At 59.9% G+C, this 20,903-nt stretch overlaps 1 protein-coding gene across 8 annotated transcripts; it reads right to left on the bottom strand.

Moving 5' to 3' along the window:
* Nucleotides 1-387: 387 nt before the first annotated feature.
* On the bottom strand, nucleotides 388-20,432 carry INAVA (innate immunity activator). Of its 8 annotated transcripts, none has more exons than XM_072831359.1 (10): nucleotides 20,239-20,432; nucleotides 14,092-14,240; nucleotides 13,102-13,226; nucleotides 12,868-12,984; nucleotides 12,489-12,708; nucleotides 8,244-8,297; nucleotides 7,200-7,410; nucleotides 6,793-6,966; nucleotides 4,350-4,983; nucleotides 388-2,300 (listed from the first exon to the last, which is right to left on the bottom strand). In XM_072831359.1, the coding sequence occupies exons 1-10, from the start codon at nucleotides 20,397-20,399 to the stop codon at nucleotides 2,208-2,210; spliced, it is 1,938 nt and encodes a 645-aa protein (XP_072687460.1). In that variant the 5' UTR covers nucleotides 20,400-20,432; the 3' UTR covers nucleotides 388-2,207. The 8 variants fall into 8 exon arrangements, with proteins under 8 accessions (XP_072687460.1, XP_072687453.1, XP_072687456.1 ...); XM_072831352.1 differs by having other exon boundaries at nucleotides 6,793-6,963; nucleotides 20,239-20,390; XM_072831355.1 differs by lacking the exon at nucleotides 20,239-20,432 and adding an exon at nucleotides 16,671-16,997 and having other exon boundaries at nucleotides 14,092-14,155.
* Nucleotides 20,433-20,903: the final 471 nt, after the last annotated feature.

Below are 20,903 nucleotides of genomic sequence, written 5' to 3'. Positions count from 1 at the left end.
GCGCGCCCTCCTCGCCACCCCACGCTCCCCAGTTTCCGCTTCGCGGGAAGCGCTGCTTCCCACCGGAACCTCCACCTGGGCGGGCAAGAGCCCCAGCTTCCCCGAGGGGGACCCTCACCAAGCCCGGCGGAGGCCTTGGGGACTCCTGAAGCTGCAGCACACCCCCCCCCCCCCGCCACCCAGAAAGGGGCTCCCAGAGCCCCCCGCATGCCCTCCAGCAGGGGCTGCTCCTCATTGAGCCCTGTCAGGGAGGTAGAGAACCTGGAGGCCCCCCTCCACCACCCCGGCCACCCCACGCGCCCCAGGACCCAGCCATTCCAGGCAGGCGTCTTGGGCAGAACCTCTGCTCAGAAACTTGGCACAAAAGAACCCTTGTCATCACCTCGATCCATCACAAGGCACAGACTTTATTGATATACTTGGCACCGCACCCCCACAGCTCCAGCCTCGCAGCCTAGGAGGCAGCCCCTGCAACTGTACCAGGCATTGCCCAGGACCAATAAGTTAACATAAAGGACGCTCATGTGTGTGGGGTGCTCGGATGTCTCCTGGCTCAGCCTAGGGGAGCTCTGGGCTCCCGGGAGGACACGGGGAGGGGAGCTGCCCATACACCCGTGAAAGGGGCTTAGAGACAAAACGAAAGAACAGAATCCAGAGGAGGACATCGGAAAGTTAACGGGGCCACAGTCCACCCCAAAAGTGGGGGAGCTGCAGGATGTGGGAAGAGCGCAGTGACAGAAATACAGGTGCTGCCTCTCAGGCTCTCTTCTCTTTCCCCACATTCCTGACAGGCCACCTACATCGCCCCCTCGGCAACCTCGTGCAGTTGGCGACACGGCCTTCTGTCCAGTGGGGAGAACTGTGTTTCACCAGGGTCAGGCATCGTGTTCTCGGAGGTTTAAGCTGTTCTCGTAGTCTCTGTCCAAGTCCAGGGCCCTGGAGGGGAAAGGGTTCTGCAGGGGCAGAACCAGAACTCAGCCCTCCCTAGACCTCCCTCGCCTCTGCTCGGTGCATTGTCCTGGGAGCAGGGGATCTGAGGGCAAAAGGGCTCTAGGATGAGAACCCAGGGACTATGGGATGGTCTGAGCACAACCAGTTTCCAGGCCTGCTCAAGTCTCAGCGGATGGGACCATTAGTGAACACCCTTAAGCGTGAGTATTCCCCTGGTTGTAAAAATAAGGACTTGCCCCGTTTCAAGGAAATCCAGTCTCATAGCAGAAGCAAAGCTGGGTAAGGAGTAGAAGGGGCAGTGACCCCTACCTCCTCCCATGTGAACATGCCACAAACATGGTGCCTTTCCAAAATTATCTGGAAGGTGTTGCTTTTAGGACTATAATGAAAAAGGTGGGGTTGCAAGCCTTCCCGATGCCCAGAGAAAGTGGTCAGAGCGTGAGCTGCCCTCCACCAAACGAGGGCTAGCACAGGCCAGCCCCTAGCCCGGGCTGCCGAATGCTACAATCTGGTGAAGCCTCACTTTCAAGGCTCAGAGGTCTGAGTGGTTGCAGGAGCCCAGAAGGCACAGAAGGCATATGGTGAGTGACTGGGACCCCTACATATGTGTGTGTGGGGGTTACGGGGTGAGAAAAATAGTGGGGTCCCTCCAGGAAGACAACACTCCACCAGGATGTATGATCTTTGCCATACCACTTCCTGTGTGCATCACAGAGCACATTACAAAGGGGGAAGGAGATTCGTTCCCTCCCCAGGCACCCCGACAGCACCCAGCTCTCTGGGAAACTGGGGGCGGGGGAGCCACACTAGCATGCCTCCAGCTGCAGGGAGACAGGTGCTGTTCTCTGGGGATGTTCTCTGAACCAGAGGGTAGAGTCTGTGAGGAAGCTCAATGTGGCCCCCTCTTCCTCATGCGTCCCCTGCCACCTGTCTTGCAGAAGGAGACAAATGCCATCAGACAGGCAAGGCCTCAAGTCTAGTAGACCAACCTCTGGGGAATAAAGCATCATCATATTATAGGGATCTTGAGGACAAATCACAAAATATAAATCCTAATGCCAGGGATTCTGAACAAAAACCATTAAAAAAAAGGGGGGGGGGGGAAGGCTCAGCCACGGCTCATCGACCTGCGATGGGGGTAAAGGAGCTGAAGAAGGCACTCAAGGTGGGAGGGCTCAGCGCCAGCCCCGCTGTGGATCAGTCTTTTCCGGCAACTGGGCCAAGGCATTTGGGGCACACGGTGACACTGGCCTTGGTTACACCTGGCTGCTGATCTCGCCCTTCTCAGGCACAAAGACTTGCACGGGGGCCCCTTCGGGTGATCTCCGGGGCACATACACTGTGGCCACCTGCCGGAGTCAGGAAGAAAGGAGAGATCTGTGAGCAAACCAGGTAGAAATGTCCAGACAGCAAACGCAGGCACACCATCCCTGTCCCTTCAGGACACGCCCCCAGCCACTCAGTCCCGGCCCCGGCCCCCGGAGGTTCTACGTCCCCCAGTGACTGATCACTCTTTATCTATTTCCCACCCCAGCTTTCTCTGGGGTGTGACAAGCACCCCGACCTCCTCCTCCCCGCCTCTCCTGGGCTCACTTTCTTGTCGCCCTCCCTGTCGGACAGGTTGGGATGGGCTGGGCCTGGGCTAGGACAGGTCCAAGCTGGCAGGAAGGGAATAACAAAAGCACATCAGCTGGAGGGTGTGGCCTGGGACCAGGGCCAGGCTGCTGTCAGGCCAGGATGCCAGGCCAGGATGCCAGCTGCAGCCCAGAGAACTGGCGGGTGGGGGAGGGATGTGCAGCTGGGCCGACTCGGAATCTCGGGCCTCAAAGAAGCAGCCTGTTGGTGACTTCTGGAGCGCGCCCCCTGCAGAGCCCTCCGTACCAGGGGGAAAGAGGACAGGAATTGTGTGTTACCCCCACTTCCAGAATGAAAACCTGAGTCATCGAAACCAGAGCAGACACCCTCACCTCTCGTCAGAGTGCTCTATCTCATCCTCTGGTCCCTGGCCGACCACAGTACCACTTACGAGCCCTTTCCACACGCTACTCCGATCATTCTGCACATAAGAACTCATTTAAAGTTCGTGGCCCCCTGAGATGGACAGTTGTCCGGTCATTATCACGTCCAAGTCACAGGGCTGAGACCTGAACCCCCTAGCCTAACTTCCAGAGTCCCTGCCCTTAGCCACCAGCCACGGGGCTTCTCTGCCCTGAGGTGTGCAGGGCTGCCCCAAAAGGACACGGACCCACGGGCAATCGCAGGTCCTGGCGTCTGCAAACATGTTTTCAGACTCTCTTTGTCCTGAGCCTTCAAGTCAGGAAATTTGGGAGTTAATTCAGATTGGATTTGTGATTACAAATTGAGGCTTATCTGCTTTGCCGATCGCCTGTGGAGCGGTTAAGGAAAAACGCCTCTGCTCCGCCCAGGGTTACTACCTCCAGCCCAGTACCTGGGTGCTCGCCCCTGAGCCGAGGCAAAGTCAGGAGGTGGCCCGGGGGGTCACAAGGGCCTCCCAACGCCAGGAGGAAACGGTTTCAGCGCTGGATCGGGCTGCCACCTCCCTGCTGGCCTCCTGGCCCTGTGCTCTGGGAGCTGCTGGAATTGCAGCCCTTTCCCCAGCTGAGGGCCCTGGGCCCCCCGAGCCTCCTGAGCTCCCCGAACCCCCTCATGACCCCTGAGTCTCCAGGCCCCCCTGAGTTCCCTGAGCTCCCCAAGCTCCCTGAGCTCCCTGTGACCCCCAAGCCCCCATGACTCCCAAGCCTCCCAAGCCCTCCTGTGAGCCTCGAGGCCCCCAAGTCCCCCAAGTTCCATCACCCCCGAGCCCCCTGAACACCCCTGTGGGCCCTGAGCCCCCCAAGCCTCCTGAGCTCCCTGTGACCCCTGAGCCCCTGCAACCCCAAGCCTCCCAAGCCCTCCTGTGAGCCCCTGAGCCCTCTGTGAGCCCCGAGCCCCACCAAGCCCCCGAGCTCCTGTGACCCCTGAGCCCCCATGACCCCTGAGCTATTACCCCCAAGCCCCTCAGACCCCCAAGCTCCCTATGACCCCCAAGTCCCCTGAGTTCCCCGTGACCCCTGAACCCCTCGAGCTCCCCGTGACCCCCAAGTTCCCCAGGTCCCTGTGACTCCCAAGCCCCTTGAGCTCCCGGTGACCCCCGAGCCCCCCGAGCTCTCGGTGACCCCTGAGCCCCCTGAACTCCCTGTGACCCCCGAGTCCCCCGAGCTCCCTGTGACCCCCGAGCTCCTTGTGACCCCCGAGCCCCTCGAGCTCCCGGTGAACCCGAGCTCCCCGAGACCCCCTGAGCCCCTGCGACCGACCCCGAGCCCCCCGCGACCCCCGAGGCCCCGTGACCCCCAAGCCCCCCGAGCTCCCCGTGACCCCGAGTCCCCCCTGCGTCCTACCTGCATCCGGGGCCCCGGGGCGCGGCCGCAGCCCTCCCTCCCGGGGGGCAGGCTGCGCACGCGGAAGGCGCCCTGGCGGTCGAGCGAGTGCGGGCGGCCGCTGCGGAGGCGCGCGCGCTCGTGCCAGGACTTGAGCTCCTCGGAGACGGCGGCCCTGCTGAGCGCACGGCCCGCGGGGCTGTCCCTGAGCGACGGCGAGCGCCCCGGGCGGCTGCGGGAGGCCCCCGGGCGCTGCCAGCGCAGCGGCTCCCCGTCGTAGGCCGGGCCCAGCGCGGGCGGCGGGAGGGGCCCCTCGGCCACCAGCACGTAGCGCGCGGCGGGGAAGGGCGCGGGCGGCGGCTGCAGGTGGAGCGCGGCCCAGGCCCCGCGGGGCGGGGGCGGCGGGCGGCGGGGCGGGGACAGGGGCCGCAGGAAGGAGATGTCGGGGCTGCTGCTGCCCGGGGACGTGGGGTGCGAGATGCTGGAGACGTCGGAGCCGCTGTCCTCGGAGCAGGAGTGGTAGGCGGGGTGCGGCAGCGGGGGCTTGGCGGCGGGGAAGCAGGAGTCCGGCACCGTCACCGTGTAGTGGGTGGGGCGGCGGCGGGGGAAGGCGCTGCGACCTCGGCCCTCGGGACCCGCCCGGAAGGAGTCCGTCCTGGGGGGGGGGGGGGAGAGGCACGGAGTCAGGGCGTCTGGGGGGCGTCTGGGGGGGCCGAGGCTCATCCCCTGGGCCTCGGGGCGGCGCGAAGATGAACCGCTGAGGCCCCAGCAGAGGAGGCGTGGCTCCCAGGCCGGGTCTGGGGTCAGACCTCCCCAAGGCAAACACCCAGACCCTCCTGGCCTCAGGTGCCTTGCAGCAAGTCCCTCGTGCTGCATTCACACTTCTGTGGTCTGTGGCAAGTGTGCCCCCTTGGGGACACACATCCTGCTCACGCAGACAGGGGCCGGCCTCTAGGCGGCACCTGTAAAGTCGCGTGGTACAGACCCTCAAAGCAACCAGATGGGCCGCCATCCACAAGCCAAGGAGCAGCCTTAGAAAAAACCAGCCCTACCCAGATCTTGGAGACGGCCAGCCTCCACCCACTCTGTGGTCCTTGTTACCGGAGCGCTACCAAACTAATACAGGGTGCTACCTGCAGGTTGGGTTGCCCCTCTGCAGGGACAGCAACCCAGGCCCCCCGGGGCGGAAGTCCAGCCCTCACTGATAATGTGCTCCCAGGGGGAGCCGTGTCTGCCCAGATCTGCACAAAGCACTGTTTGTAAAACAGCCCTGGAAGTATGTAAAATATAAAATTCCTTGTTGACCTGGGAGCAGTGGTTCCAAGCTGCACCCTGTCCATCCGGTGCTGCCTGACAAGCAAATTTAAACTGACAGAAGAGCCCAGCAAGAGTGCCCGGGGCTTTCCTGTCGTATCTCTGGCCCGGAGACCATCACCAAGAATATTGGTAAAATGCCTGGAAAGTCAACATACAACCGATTCTCATTATTTGCAGATTCTGTGTTTGCAAAATCAGCCACAGCTAGAATGTATTTGTAACCTCAAATCAACACTCACAACACTGGTGGTCATTTGTGGATGTGCAGAATGGTGAAAACTTTGAGATGCCCAATAGCACGATCTCAGCTGAGAGCGGACACAGCGATGCTCTGACCTCTTGTTTGGCTTTCATACTATAAATGAGTGTCCTCTCCACAATCTACTTAGCGTTTTGTATTTTTGTGCTTCTCCTTAGTGACTTTACTGTTTAAAATGACCCCTTAAAAAAAATAAAATAAAATAAAATAAGCCCTTAGCATAGTGCAGAAGTGTGTCTGGAAGTCCAGGAAGGCTACGATGTGCCCTCTGTAGAATACACGTATTAGATGAGCCTTATTCAGGCATGCGTTGTGGTGCTATTGGAGTTCAATGCTAAGGAGTCAATAATATATATTAAATAAGGAGTCTTTAATAGAAACATAAAACAAAGTTATGTATTGATCAGTCGACAAAAATGTGTGACCAGAAGCTCTCAGGAGCCTAACCCTACATTCTCCCTAGGAGCAGTGGTTCAGTATTGCAAATTCAGTGTTTACAGTGACTTTATGGACATAAAACTACTGCAGATGATGAGAACTGACTGCACGTCAGGTGAGAAAGTGAACATCCACTGCCAGTGACCAGTAACAAAACAATCTTAAACAATTACAAAAGTTTTGACATTCTCTCGCCCTAAGAGAGTATGGCTAGGGGGAGAAAGCATGAATTGCTCTGTGCAGAAAACAGCTTGCTTCGCGAATGACTTGCCTCTGGTTTTGCTGATTGTGTGGCACGGCCTCTATTGAGAGGTGCCCCAAGAAGAGATCCTTGGGAGAAGCCACAACACGAGCCACACATCACCCATGGTCCCACCTATACCCTAGAAGCCACCACCCTCCACATATAAGCTCTCCATAGTGGGTCCCTCCTCGCCCTGCACCTCTTACCTCAGAGACTGCGACTGGCCCCTCCTCCCCTGCATCTCGGGGGTGGCTGGGGCACTAGTGCGGCCCTGCCGCTGGCCAGGAACACTGCGGATGGGAACCACGTGGTAGGAAGCAGGCTCCAGCAGCCACAGGCTGGAGGTACTGGGCCCATCCTGGGGTGTAGTGGCTGGGCTGCTGCAAAAGGATTAGAGACGGGTTGGCGGCAAGAACGCCTCCACTGAGGGGGCCAAGTTGGAAGCTGTGCGGAGGAAGGGGGCACAGTGGAAGGGGACCCCAAAACCCACTCCTCCCACCATCACAGTTAGGGAGAGAGGCCGTCTCCCATGCCTTACCCTTCTCGCACCCCTTCCCCACCTACTCCCGGCCCTCCTTCCATCCCGCCCGCCCTCCTTCCTCCCCGCCCGGACCTGGACTCGCTATTGGGTTCGGAAGACTTTCTGGGCTTCTCATAGGGGTGGTCCAGGCTGGTCTCCTTCCAGGGGCTGTTCTGGATGGGAGCCCGCTCCAGGCCCCCAGCCTCAGATCCTGCTGGCTGCAACCCCTCGAGGCTCTGGGGTGGAAGAGGCCGGGAAGGTGGAGCTGGGGACTCTGGGGGCGGTTTTGGCACTTGGGATTCCTCTGCAGGGTAAGAAGAACTCGGTGAAGGCAGTGGCTGGAAAATTGGCCCAACAAGAACCTCCGTGGCCCTGCCTTGCTCTCCCTGCCGTGGCTGCTTGTCTGGCAGCTCCAGGCTCAGAGGCTCAAAAACGTTTTCTGCTCCTTTGAGACTTCCTCCCTCACGGCTCTGTTTTACACCTGCCTCCTTCAAGAAGCCTCCCCAGATGGACTCTCCTTCACTCCCATTATTCCACCCTCTAATCTTTGCTCCTCCTACCACGTCTGCAGCTAACTTTCTGCTTACCAGTTTTTCTTGTTCATGCTGTGCCCATGTGTGCTATTATTCCCTTACTGACCTGGTCCCTCCCCTAGGCAGGACTGTACTACCCTCTTGGTCCATCTTGACCCTGAGCATCCTTAAGGTTTATAAACAGGGTTTTTAATCTGTGTGCTACTCTCCATCCAAAAAGGGCAACGATTGCAGCCAGATGGCTCTTAGGGTCAGGTGCGTATCAAGATAATGTCCCAGGGTGAAGGCAGGGACCACCCCCCGACCCCATAGGCTCTCCTAGAATTCACCTTTTCCTCCCCCGCCAAAATGATTGAACTTACAGAATGGGTGAGGGTCAGCACATTCCCACCCTCAAATGAACACTCACAGGGGCACAGAGTAATGAGTATCAAGTAGGAGTGGAAACCCTGAGCCCGCCCGGCACCCCTGCCTTCACTAGTTCACGGACTCTCCATTCCCCCTTTGAAGTCCTCACTAGTGAACTCTGCCAAAGCCCCCCCACCCCCACTGTCTTCCAACAGGAGCCCAGCCCTGACAATAGTCCCCAAACGACCCCTCTCACCTTCCTCCAGGAGTAGCCCATCGGAGAGGGAGCTGTCATCTGAGGCACTGAGCTCTGGGAAAGTCAAAGGGGAGAGAAGGAGGTGAGGAAAATCAATCCACAGATCTGGGCTAACAGGATTGACCCCACCCCCTTCCTGATAGCATCCCTTATCAGGAAATACCAGCTATGTACTAAATACTATATTGGATATGAATTATTTACTTGGAAGTAGAAAAATAAAGTTAGGAGCAAGAAGACAGGAAGCCTGATTTTAATCCTGGCTCTGCCACTAGCTGTGCAACCTTGAGTAAATGATTTCAATGGTCTGGGCCTCAGTTTCTCCATCTTTCAAAAAAGCCACAGCTTCCTCTGGCAGGGCTTCCTGGCAGTGGAAGGGAAAGGCAAAGTGTTGTTTTGGAAGGTCCTTGGGATAAAAATGATTTTCCTAACTTTTCTAGGCTTCTGAGATTATAAATACAACTCAATTCAAGGACCCCAAATCTGAGAAGTCCTGCATTACCAGCACCAAAAGTGGTGCAAAGTGGGAATTGAAGCTGTAGGGCTGTGGGACCAATTCACATTGGGCTGGCTAGATAAGGAAGGTTCTTCAGGTGGTGATAGGACAGGTGACCCGAGGGCAATGGGAGTATGACGTTTATGCGCCATACAGCAGCAGTGCTGTATGAAATCCCAAGAAATCCGAGGGAGCTCCTATTTGCCGTTGCCCCTGAACAAACTGAAACCTTCAGACCTTGAGAATACTCGTAATGTGACCTGGACGGAATTCACTAAGTATTTTCGACGACGACGGTTGATCACAATGATGAGGGGACATTAACAATAGCTAAAATTTCTATCGTGCTAATACATTTCTAAGTACTTTACATACATTAATTCATGTGATCGTCCTAACCATCCCGTAAGTAAATACTATTATCATCATGTAATAGCTAAGAAAAGCAAGGTCTGGAGGAATTGAGTAACGGGAGTCCAGTCAATCCACCAAAAGGTGATTGAGTCAGGATTCAAACTCAGATGGTCTGACCAGAGTCTGGCTCGTCACCACTACCATTTATCGGCTCTCCAGTTAGCTAACATCGGATGCATCATTATCCAGAAAGTTCTAAGAAAGTAAATAATTCCAAATCCTTTATAACAGGGAATGGCAAACTACAGGCCCTTGGGTCAAATCCAGTTAGCCAACTTTTTATAAATAAAGTTTTATTGAGACACAGGCACAGATTTGTTTACATACTGTCTGGCTGCCTTTGAGCCACAATGGCCGAGTTGAGTGGTTCTGACAGGGACTTATAGCCCACGGAGCCCATAGAATATTTACTCTCTGAGCCTCTACAAAAAGCTCTGACAAAAGCTTGTCAACCTTTGCTCCATAACTTACATGAAATAAAAACTCTACCCAGAATAGTTCTTAAACCCGGTAGGGCATACTGCCCACGGAGCGGGGCCAACCCCCAAGTAGCCAGCCTCCCATGCTAGCCTCTGCTTTGGGGTTCAAATGAGGAGACACCCTTTTATTGAATTCTGGTTCTCTGCCTCTGATCTTTTCCAAAACCCTGGAGCATAAAGAAAAGAGTTTATTTCCCACAGATGTCATGTTGAAGACATGGTGGGACTGTTCCTATCATGGCCCAGTGATACAGCTGGGGTTAGAGTCATGGGTTTTGGTTTGACAGTCTGGTCTGGGAAGAAAGACATCATCTCCCTTCATCCCTAAGCTTCATAAAAAACAAGCAGATCCTTGGCCAGATTCTTTGGCCCAAAAAAGTACAATGTGGTGAGGGTCATCTGGAGACCCCTGCCTTCGAGGAGGTAAGGCATGGGTGGAGCCAAACAAGCCGTTCCGACAGCTGCTCCCTGTCTCAGCCTCACTGCCCCAACCCCGGACCGGGTCAACCTCGCCCTGCCCTCGGTCAGCAGTGGCAGCAGGACTGCCCAGTGGGGAGGGACTACAGAGATCATCCTCACAAACAGAGCATTCTCGAAGGCCGCAGTATCCAACAGGTCACCACTAGCTGCATGGGGTTATGCTAATTAAAGGTAAATAAAATTAAGTCACACCAGGCACATTTTAAATGCTCAGTGGCCTCTAGGGCCTACCGCATTGGACAGCACAGATCCAGAACATTTCCCTCATCACAGAAATTCTAGTAGAGGGGCGCCTGGGTGGCTCAGTGGTTGAGCTCCTGCCTTCGGCTCAGGTCATGATCCCAGGGTCCTGGGATCAAGTCCCACATCGGGGTCCCTGCATGGAGCCTGCTTCTCCCCCTGCCTGTGTCTCTGCCTCTCTCTGTGTCTCTCATGAATAAGTAAATCTCTTAAAAGAAAAAAAGAAGACATTCTAGTAGACAGCATTGCTCAGGGCAGGTGTTGTCAGTCAACAAACGCATCCTGAGCACCTACGACAATCAGGTGTGTGTTGAGGGGAATTTCTCCTTAAGTTCACTGTGATAAATTAGTTTAGCACCTGCCTGCTCCTGCCACCTGCAGGGTACTAATTACTCCCACCTTGCATAATTAGTAATTATTCTAAATCGAATAAGCCTTGTGTGGAGACCAAGGGGGCAGGGTGGCTTTTTCTCTTTTCTTTTTCTTTTTATTCTTTCTTTCTTGTTTGCTTTTTTTCTTTTTAATTCAAAACACCTTTCAGCTACTAATTATTAATCCCTTCCTACTTCCTCCTTCCAGGGGAAGCTCGCTGGGCAGGGATGCCACAGGGATGGAACCACTTGCTAGAGCCGCCGCCTGCTAGGCTCCCAAGGAGGGACATCAGAGCCCCAGACCTCAGGCCCCACGGTCAAGGCAGGGTTTGAAGGTGGGGAGCGCAGGGTCTTTCGCTCTGGTCTGGAGGGCGAAAGGCCACGCTACACCATGTTTCTTCTCTACAGCTCTGTGTTCACCTGAGCTGAGCACCCCGAGAAGGTTTCAGAACCTCCTGCCTCCCCCCAGAGGGTTAACCAAAGCCCCAGGCGTGTGCTGACCTGCTCTCAGCCCCCGCAAGAAGCGTCATTGGTGGCAGTGGCAGCCGCAGAGGAACACCCCCCACCGCCCCCCACCCCACCACCTGCAGGCCTGAGCATTTCCAGCTGGAGGGGAATGCAGAAGGGGCTGAGACAAATAGGGACGGGCCCTCTCCCTCCCCTGCCAGCCCCCCCGCCCCCAGCAGAGCAAGTGAGCCCTCAGGGACTGTCTGTGCCCAGGTCCATAGCTTCCTTTCAAGGGGGCGGGGAGGGGGCGTAGGGGTCAAGTCCTGGGACCCAGTCAGAGTAGAGGGAGGACGGAGAACTTTCCCATCTGGGTCTTGGAGCCCGGAAGTGCTGTCTTGCAGCCGGCCAAGCCAGAGCCAGAGCCAGAGCCAGTCGACCCAGAGAAGTGTTGCCATCAGAGCCTGGGTCGGGCGGGGGCACCTTCCCCTGTTTATTGGATCAGCTGTCACGGGGAGGCACCTCCTCCCTGGCCCTCTGCCTCTGCTGGAGGTGACCTGGCAGGCGGTCTGGTCACACCCTACCCCTCTACATTAGAGACAACCTGTGGCGGCGGGGACTCCTGAGACCTGTGCTGAACGCGTCCCCTTGTCCAAGGCACGGGGGACCCTACATTCGAGCATCCCCAACCAAGGGAGGAGAGCAGCCTCAGGGAAAAGGCAGCGTAAGGTGCAGGGGTAGGAACCTGGGGTGGGGGGAAGGAAACCATCCCCCGAGCCCACCCGAGCCTGGGCATCCTGCCCTGTCCCAGGCCACCGCTCCCCACCCCGGGAGGTCGGGCCCCACGAGAGGCGTGGGTCGGGGCCAGCCATGGGCACGATGCCCTGGGAACCGGAAGGGAGGCTGCCAGGCCACCTAAGCAGCTGGGCTTGGGTCTGAGAACAGCGTGAGCGCACCCAAGGGCTCAGAACCGCTTGCTGGAGGGTGACCGGGCTGCGAGGGTGTCCGGCAGCGGCGGGTCCTGGGCAGGGAGCACTCCCCGCACGCTGCGGCCCCAGGTCCCCGGGCCACGGGGGGAGGCTGGGGTCACGGTAGGGCAGGGGGTGCCGGTCTGCAGCTAAGCGTCCCCCAGTAGGCCTGGGCGCCGAGGCGGCGGGCAGCGCCTCCCCCCGACCCCGCGCCGGAGGGGCCCGGCTTCTGCAGCTGAGGCCCAAGCTGAGGCCCGGGGCACCTGCGGGAGCGCGGCGCGGCGCCTCAGGGGCGGCCCTTCCCGGGTTCGAGGAGGACGCGGGAGCCACGGGAGGGGGCGGCGGCGGCTCACCTCGGCCCAGGGCCCGCGCGGCGGGGGCCGCCCCGGCCGAGCGCCTCCGCTCCCGCAGGCAGCGCTGCAGCGCCCTCAGCTTCTCCTCCTCGCGCTGCACCGCGTGCTTCCGCTGCCGCCGCGCCTGCCTGCTCAGGTGGTCCTCGCCGCACAGCCGCCGCGCCGCCGCCGCGATCTGCCGCTGCACCGCCAGCTCGCGCTCCAGGCCGCCCAGCGGGTCCTGCGGGGCGCGGGGTCAGGCGCCGGAGCACCCGCGCGCCCCCCCCCGCCCCGCCCCGCCCTCCTGGGGGTGCCCGGGGGGGGGCGGCCGGCCTCGGGGCGGAGCGGCCGGGCCTCAGGAGCCGCCCCGCAGGCCGCGCCGCGCCTCTGCCCGCCTCACCTCTCCGCGCAGGGCCCGCTCGTCCAGCCTGTAGGCCGCCCCGACCCTGCGCCGCACCCTGGGCGCCTTCTCCCCGGGCCTGAGGGGGTACTCCGCGGGCAGCAGCCCCGTCAGCTCCTGCGGGGAGGCCGCGTCAGCCCGCCGGCTCGCCGCCCGCACCCCTGCCCGCCCACCGCCGGCCCAGCCCCGCAGGGAGCGGGCTCCCCCCAGCCCAGCGCCCCCCCCAGCCCTCACCGCCTCCCTGAGGCACAGCCTCCTCAGCTCCTCCAGCCGCGCCTCCAGCCGCGCCTCCAGGGCCCTCTGCTGCTCGCGGCCCGCGGGCGCCAGCTCCTTCAGCGGGGACACCGGGCTGTCGGGGCCTGGGGGCGGCAGGGGGCGGCAGGGGGGCGGCTCGCGGGCGCTCCGGCTCCGGGCGCGACGCCCCCACACGCCCCCTTGCGGTCCCGGGCGCCGCGGCAGCTGCACACTCGCCCGGGCACAGCCTCGCGCCGCCCGCCGGGCCAGGGGAGGGCAGCCCCGCCGCCAGCACCTCGCCGGCCCTCCTCCCCCTCCTCCCCCTCCTCCCCCTCCTCTCCTCGCCCCCCTCCTCCCCCTCCCCCTCCTCCTCTTCCTCCTCCTCCCTGTTCCCCTCCTCATCTTCCACCTCCCCCTCCTCCTCCCCCTCCTCATCCCCCTCCTCCCCTTCCTCCTTCCCTCCTCCCCCTCCTCCTCCCCCTCCTCTCCTCCTCTCCCTCCTCTACCTCTCCCTCCTCCTCATCCCCCTCCTCCTCTCCCTCCTCTACCTCTCCCCTCCTCCTCTCCTGCCTCCCTCTCCTCCCTTCCTCTTCTGCCTCCCCCATCTCCTCCCGTCATCCCCGTCCTCCTCCTCATCCCCCTCCTCCACTTCTCTGCCACTCTCTCTTTCTCTCTCACTCACATTCGTGCTGCTTCTTTCCTCTCTTCTGTCAGGACTAGGCCCACAGACTCAGGCCACTGAGAGGCCCTTTCTAGTAGCCAGATAAGATTTTTCTACTTCTTAGTAATCACTAGGGCCAGAAGTGCGGAGACCTGTTCCAGATAGGATCAGACCTCCAGGCCGGGCCATCTAGGAAAAACTGCAGCCCCTCCAGGGTCTAGCCCCCAGCGGAGGCCTCCCCCACCCACCCCACCTGCCCCCTACTCAGCTTCCAGCCACTCGGCCTCCCAGCCCTGGGGCCCACCGGCGGGATTCCCCAAACCACTCACCAGACTGCAGGATGATGCCACTGTCGGTGTCGCTGACCTCATCCTTACTCTCCATGGTGGATTTCTGGGAGGCGGGGGCACAGAGTAGGGAGGGGTGACCCGGTTCCCAACCTGAGCCAGGATGTGGCGGTGGCCTGCAGTTTCCCCAGCTTTTAAGAGAACGATAAAACAGGCTGCACGTGAAACCTCTTGGTTCCAAAGAGAGCTTAGGAAGAGGAGATGCTTGAGGGCAGGGGGAGAGGAAGTGAGGGCCGTTTCTGGGACAGGTGTGGGGGGTTCTCAGTGTTGGAGGTGCTGAAGAGAAGCCTCCGTGGGCCTCACCAGCAAACCTGTTCTCGGGGGGGCTCTCTGCGCCCACCCTAGCCCCCCGCTGCCTCCTTCCGTGGCCACAGGACCACTAAGCCTGGGGAGATGGGTAAGGAAAAGAGCAAGAAAGAGGATGAAAAGGAATGGGATGAGAAAAATGGGTGGGAGGGCAAAGCAAGGAGGAAAGAGAGCAGAAAGGGAAGACGTCTTTTTAGGGCACAGCCATCCCCATGGGGCTGATTGTCCTCAGCCTGGGGACCCAGGAGGCAGGAGGCCTGTCCCACTGCCCCCGTGGGTGACAGCACCTCAAGAAGGGGGTGGGCACTGGGTCCTGCTGCTCTGTCCTCTGGACCAGGGTATTCATCCAAAGGCAGGTGCCAGAGAGCTGTCCCAAAGCCCTGAAATAATTCCCAAGCCACTATGTCTGAAGACCCCTCAAGGAGGAGTCGGCTGAGACCCCCTAGACCCCACAGCCAGGGGAGACCCAGCGTGTGTGTATGTGTGTCAGGGTCACAGGCGGAGTGGGGGGGTTTGTAACTAGAGCGGACGCTGCCCGAGGACAGAAGGAGCCCACCCATCCCCTGCCTCCTGGGGCCACTTGGGTGGCACAGGGATAATCTCAGTGTGTTTTGGCCCGGCCGGGCACCAGACGCCCAAACAACACCTGCTGTTCGCCCCCTCGCATCTCACCGCACTCACACCCCTGGTCACACCCCTGGTCGGGGCCCAGCTGGCCAGGGCCTGGCAGCTGTTGGCTGGAGCAGAGGTGGGGAGGGGCGGGTGGAGCCCCGGCGGGCGATCTGGAAGGAGAGCCCAGCCACCTCCTCACTGAGTCAGCCCATTGAGCAACAGTCCAAAAGTCCTTCTGAGTTTCTGTCTGGAGTTTATCCTGCCTCCCCAGGCGCAGGGCCACAGGGTGGAGGAGAGGGCTACACACACACACACACACACACACACACACACACACACACCCGCCACCAGCCAAGGGCAGCGGGGAGCAGGCTTTGGACAAACAGCACAAGCGAGGCAAGGACAGGGAGGGAGGACTGCGACGGCCACGTCCCCGGGAGGACCTCTGCCTCCCGAGACCGGAGGAGCAGGAACCATCGAGCACTTTTATAGACCCCATAAACCATACGGCCCGTCAGAGTACCCGTCAGAGTACCGTGAGCAACAACAATAAAAACAGCCCGGAAGACAGTATGTACCTGCCCTTTGGAATTTCAATCTTCCAGGGAAGTCTAGAGAATGGATGGTAGGATTAAAAAAAAAAAAAAAAAAAAAAAAGTTTATGCGGGGTCTTTGCAAACATGCCAAAGAGGGAGACGGCCCGTGTTCTGGAAGGCCAGGACGGCCAGGACTGGGGCTTGGCGCGAGAGCCACCTGTGCGGGGCCGTCCCGTCCCCCTCGGGCGCCGGGAGCAGGCCGGGGGCAGCCTGTAGCCTCCCCAGCGGCGGCAGCGCCCCCAGAGCCGGGAGCCAGGAGGTAATGTGCAAGTGAAGCCATTAATTAGTCACACTTGCTAATTAATTATTAACCACTAAGGAGTTGCCTTGGGAAGCTGTGCGATCTCGCCCGTTTCCCTCCTTGGCTGCTGCTTGGAGTGGCCCCGACAGAGGGGTGGGGGTGAGGGGCCCGGCACCCCCCCTCCCCTCCGGGGCTCACTGCTGGGTTCCGGGCGCCCCAGTCTGACGCTGGGCTGACTCGGGCTCAACCCCTGAGACTGGGAGGCTCCGTGCAGCCCCCTGGTTCCTCCTGGTTCCTCGTGGCGCAGCCAGGAGACCGCGCTCCCGCCCCGAGGCCGCCCCTCGCGGGGACCCCGCTCAGCTCCCCTCCACCCACCGCCCAGGAGTCTGTCGGAAGGAGGCAGCTGCGGCCCTGGGGGCGACCCCTGACCCAACATGGTCCGGGGGGAAGGGCAGAGGAGGAAAGGAGAGGCAAAGAGGGAGGAGGGAAAGACCAGCGCTGCAGCCCCCAGGCCGAGCCACCGAGGACCCCCCCCACAGAGGACCCCCCCCACAGCCGTGCCCCCAAAGCCAGGCCCTGGGCCTCTCCCTTTCTCCAGTGGAGACTGAGGCCTGGGGACCACAGCAAAGGCTCCGCATCTGGGCCCAGCAGCACCCCCATCGTCTTGTGCTGGGACACAAGGAGGAAGGGGGCGGTGGTGATGAAGGGGGGTGGCGGCCACGGCTCCTGCAGGGGCTCCCCGCCGCCCCCTGGTGCCAGCCTGCCCCTCTGCCCCAAAGACCTGCTCCACCCTGCCCTGCCCTCACCTGCTCCTGGGGTTGAGTCCAGGATCCCAGAGACAGCCCCTGTTCCCAGGTCAGGGGGCTGCGGGGTGTCGCATGTCGCCGCAGGGAGTCCCAGGCCACAGGCCGGCCTCCCCTGCTCTCTCTGTGACCTGGCTCAGGCTCCACTTGCTGTTGCCGCCGCGATGGCCGCCCCTCCCTCTGGGCCGCCTGCTGGCCCGCCTGCCTTTCCTCCTAGGCTGCCTGCCGGCCCAGGGGAACCAGGTTACTTGTTAGGACTTGAGTCAGAGGGGAGGAGCAGGTGAGCAAGTCCTTCCCTGAACTAATCTGGCTGTGGCTGTTGTTGCCAGCAGGCAGCTCCTGGGCCTCTGCACTTCCGGGGGCGGGGGAGTGGGGGTGAGTAGGGAGAAAGGGGCTCCCCACGGAGGAGCCCTAGAAGAAGGCAACAGGGGTCACGTCTTCATGGCCTCAAGGGACCCTAATGCAACATGGTGAGCTGTTAGGTGCACAGTTGCCCTCCTGACCCTCACTTTCCCTCTCCAGAAATCAAGGCACACAAGGCCCCCAGAAATAGGGGAAGGGTCCACCATCCATGGGGATACCAGCAAGAAGTTGACAAAACGACAATAGGTCCTTGCTCGTTCCATCCACTGAAATGGAGACCAAGGCCTGAGTTTTGTCTTTCTCGAATCAGGTTTTAAAAAACTTCAGGCAACAGGCACCTGGGTGGCTCAGTGGGTTATGCGTCTGCCTTGGGCTCCGGTCATGATCCCAAGGTCCTGGGATGGAGCCCCCCATTGCACTGGGCTCTCTGCTCAGCGGGGAGTCTGTTTCTCCCTCTGCCTCTGCTCTGCTCTTTCTCTCTCTTTCAGATGTGCTCTCTAATAAATAAAATCTTAAAAAAAAAAACTACCTCTTATTTAAAAGAAAACAAAACAAAAACATCAGGCAAGGCAATAACCATGGAACTCCACACGGGAAGGCTCTAGGGTCCTAAAGAAAGCAAGAGTGTTCTCTCCATCCTAGACATTTTCCCCCCGGATCATCACAGCCTATTTATTACTTACATCCATCCCTCAGTAGGGTGTGTGGAGCACTAAGCTGAACCCCAGTCCTGGCCCCTGCTCCACAGGAGAGCCACTGTGACCCCAGTATCTCAGCCCATGCCCCAATCATGAGGAACCAGAGACCAAAATGGAACTTGTTCTCTCCAGATAATAAGCCTCCAGGTCTCCTACCCCGTGGATCCTCAGGCCAACCAAACACTGTTCGGAAGTCAGCCCATTTCATTGGGAGAAGCAAGGGCTAAGGCCACCTGTTGCTACGCCATGGACAACACGGGACGTACAGGAGATTAAGGACTACACCCCTCACAGCCTCATCTCACCACCTCCCTTTCTCCGATACTCCCACGGCGCCCCTTAACCCTGGGGTCTCAGCACCTCAACTTGGCTCTGGATTGCTACCCGCCCCAGCTACATACCTCCACCCCCACCTCCAAACCTCATCCCCTTCCCCATTCCCCAGGGCTGGGATGATGGAAGAAGTCTGCTCCCCCCAGCATCTCCTGTGGAGCAGAGCTGTGTCACTGACACAATTCTTTTGTGTGCCTCCTCCCCAGCATCCCCCACGGGCCCTACACACAGCCCCCCATGCCCCCGCACCTTCACATTCCTGTACACACCCTCTTTCCAAACAATGCTAGCCCCAGAGTCTTCCAGACTGACCACCTCCTTCTCTCCCCTGGCTGAGGCTGAGGGGCCCTGGCAGGGGGCAGACCCTTCCTGTGATGTGGAGCCAGCTTTGGGTCTCCCAAGAGCTGCAGCCCTTCCCTCCCCCTAGTCCTCTCCATCCCCCAGCAGGCTTGTCACATTCTTTCAATGACAAACAGAGAGAGATTGACTGGGTGTAACTGGTTCTCTTCCTCCACCTTGCCCATCCCCCAGCTCCAGGTGGGGGGTGTGTGTAGTGGAAGTTTCTAGAACCAGCTGGTAGCATGTATTTTAATGCACAAAATGAAATTAAGAGAATCACTAAGAGAAACAACTATATTGTTGTTATTGTATTGTTGTTCTAAAAACAGAAAAACTTAGTAATATATGTGCTTCTTTATTAACGGGATTCAGCAGTGGGTAATTTCACAGAAGTGATGAATGTGAACGATACTTCAAGGCAGTTACGACTGCAAAGTGATGTAAAACTATCTATTAATGGCAAAGTCACAGGTACGGCCTATGCTTTCTTGCCTTCGTAATTGAAAGCATTGCTAAATTTTTGTGAAAGGCTATTGTGAAATAAATTCTTTTTTTCCCATCTAAGTTTACAAACTCTGAATTCTACCCACAGATGCTTCGGTGCCCAGGACCCAGTTAAGAACCCCACCTTCAGGTAACCCCTCATCTCTGAGCTCAGAGGAGAGAAACAATAATCAGCTCACTGCATTGATCCTCTGGGATTCTCAAAAGCCTCTCATTCCCTCGAATTCACAAGCAGCATTTCCAGACCAGCAGAACCTAAGGTTCGGGATGGGACTAGCAAACCAACTCTCCCAGGAACCCCAGATCCAATGGGTTGGAGCTCACTGTCTGCCACGCTGGTCAACTCAAAATACCAAAAGGGAGGTGGGCACCCCAGAACTGGCTGGGAACTTTGGGGCTCAGTGCCTCCCTCCCAGCCAGCCTGGGGGATTGGGTGCTGATCAGTGCCCTGCCCCAAATCCCAGAGCATCAGCACCAAGACCACCACTCGGTGGTGGAGGAAGTGGGCTTTGCTTGAACAGAGTCAGAGTCCTTGGAATCTGATTGTTGAAAGGAGAAAAACTGCATTTCTTTCGGGTTTTCACTCCCCGAGGGCAAGCCCCCAAATGAGGAAACTTCCACACTGTGCAGCCATCCTCTCCTGCATTTTTTTTTTTTTCTTTTTAAGTCCCTTCCTTAAGTTTCTTCCGATGCAGGAGAGCCTGTAAGTTGTTTCAACCAAGGGCCTCATGCTCCCAGCCTCGCACTGCCACCAGCACCGGGCCAAGGACCCCTGGGCTCGCCTGAGACCCCGCGTAAGGAATTGGGGAGCCGCTGGTCGCCGCGCGAGTCCCCAGCGCAGAAAGCAGCGGGGTGGCCCGACCTCGGGGCGAGGGGCCCGGGACGGTTTTCCTTCCCCACGCTGGTCTCCTCCCCCCGGGAAAGGTGCTCACTCCCAGCAGGCGCGGGTGGCGCGGACGAGCAGGGCGCACGTCCCCTGGAGCCTGGAATGCGCCCTGAAACCGGACCTCCGGGCTCTCCTTAAAAAGCCCCTTTGTCCGTCCACGCGCCCCTCCCCCACCGCGCCCTCCGCATCCCCGCGGCCCCAGACTTTGCTCCTTTTGTTCGGCTGCCTCCTGGCTTCCCGGAGCCGGGCAGGGGTCCGCAGGCACGCGGAGGGTCCCCGGTCCCGGGGCGCGGGCTGGGAACGCGCGCTCTGGGGAGGGCCCCGGGGACTCCAGCCCCGTCCAGGACCCTGTCCCCGGAGGGCCCGCTCCGCGCAGGCCGGAGACCGCGGGGTCGGGAGCTTGACCCCCCGAGGTCCCCCGCGCGGCGTCCCCTGGCTCCCCCCTTACCTGTCCCATGGAGCTCCGGCGCCGCCCGCCTGGCCCCGCGCCCCCCGGTCCTGCCCCGCAGCTTCGGCCCCCGTGGGTCCGGGCCACCTCCTCCCTCCCCGCGTCTCGCCCCGGCCTTCCCTCCCGGGAGGTATTTCATTTAACTTCGGCATTTGCAGCATCCCAAATGTTAAAGATCCCAAGACATCTGTCCCCTGGGGCGTACCAAGGCCCAGAGGAGGGAGGGGGAAGCGGCGGGAAGGGACTCAGGGCTGCGAGCCACGGGGCGGGGCGGGGCCCCACCTCGGGGCGGTCGGACGCCGGCGGGGGTCGGGGTCCCCGGGGGACCCGGTCCGAGGGGCCGGGCTGCCCCCTTCCCGCGCTCGGGGGCGCGGCCGCGGCAGGACCCCCCCGGCGCTGCGGGTTCCGCCGCCCGGGCGGGACGAGGCTGGGCTCCCCGGCCCCGGGCCGCCTTTCATCCGCGCGCTCCCGCCTGGCCGGGGGCCGATCCCTTCCCGGGGACCCCGGGGTGAAAGAATGAGAGCAGCGGGCGAGGGCGCCCCCCGCAGCCCCTCCCCCCCTAGCCGGTGCCCTTCCACCCGCCTGCCCCTCTGCTTCCCACTCCCCATCCCCCATCCCCTCCATCCCCCCTGCCCCCATCCCCTCCATCCATCCCCCCTGCCCCC

The sequence above is a fragment of the Canis lupus genome, chromosome 6 (assembly GCF_048164855.1).
Source record: "Canis lupus baileyi chromosome 6, mCanLup2.hap1, whole genome shotgun sequence".
Classification (NCBI taxonomy): domain Eukaryota; kingdom Metazoa; phylum Chordata; class Mammalia; order Carnivora; family Canidae; genus Canis; species Canis lupus.
The sequence above is the reverse complement of the archived record's forward strand: the minus strand, read 5'-3'. Positions and strand labels throughout refer to the sequence as shown.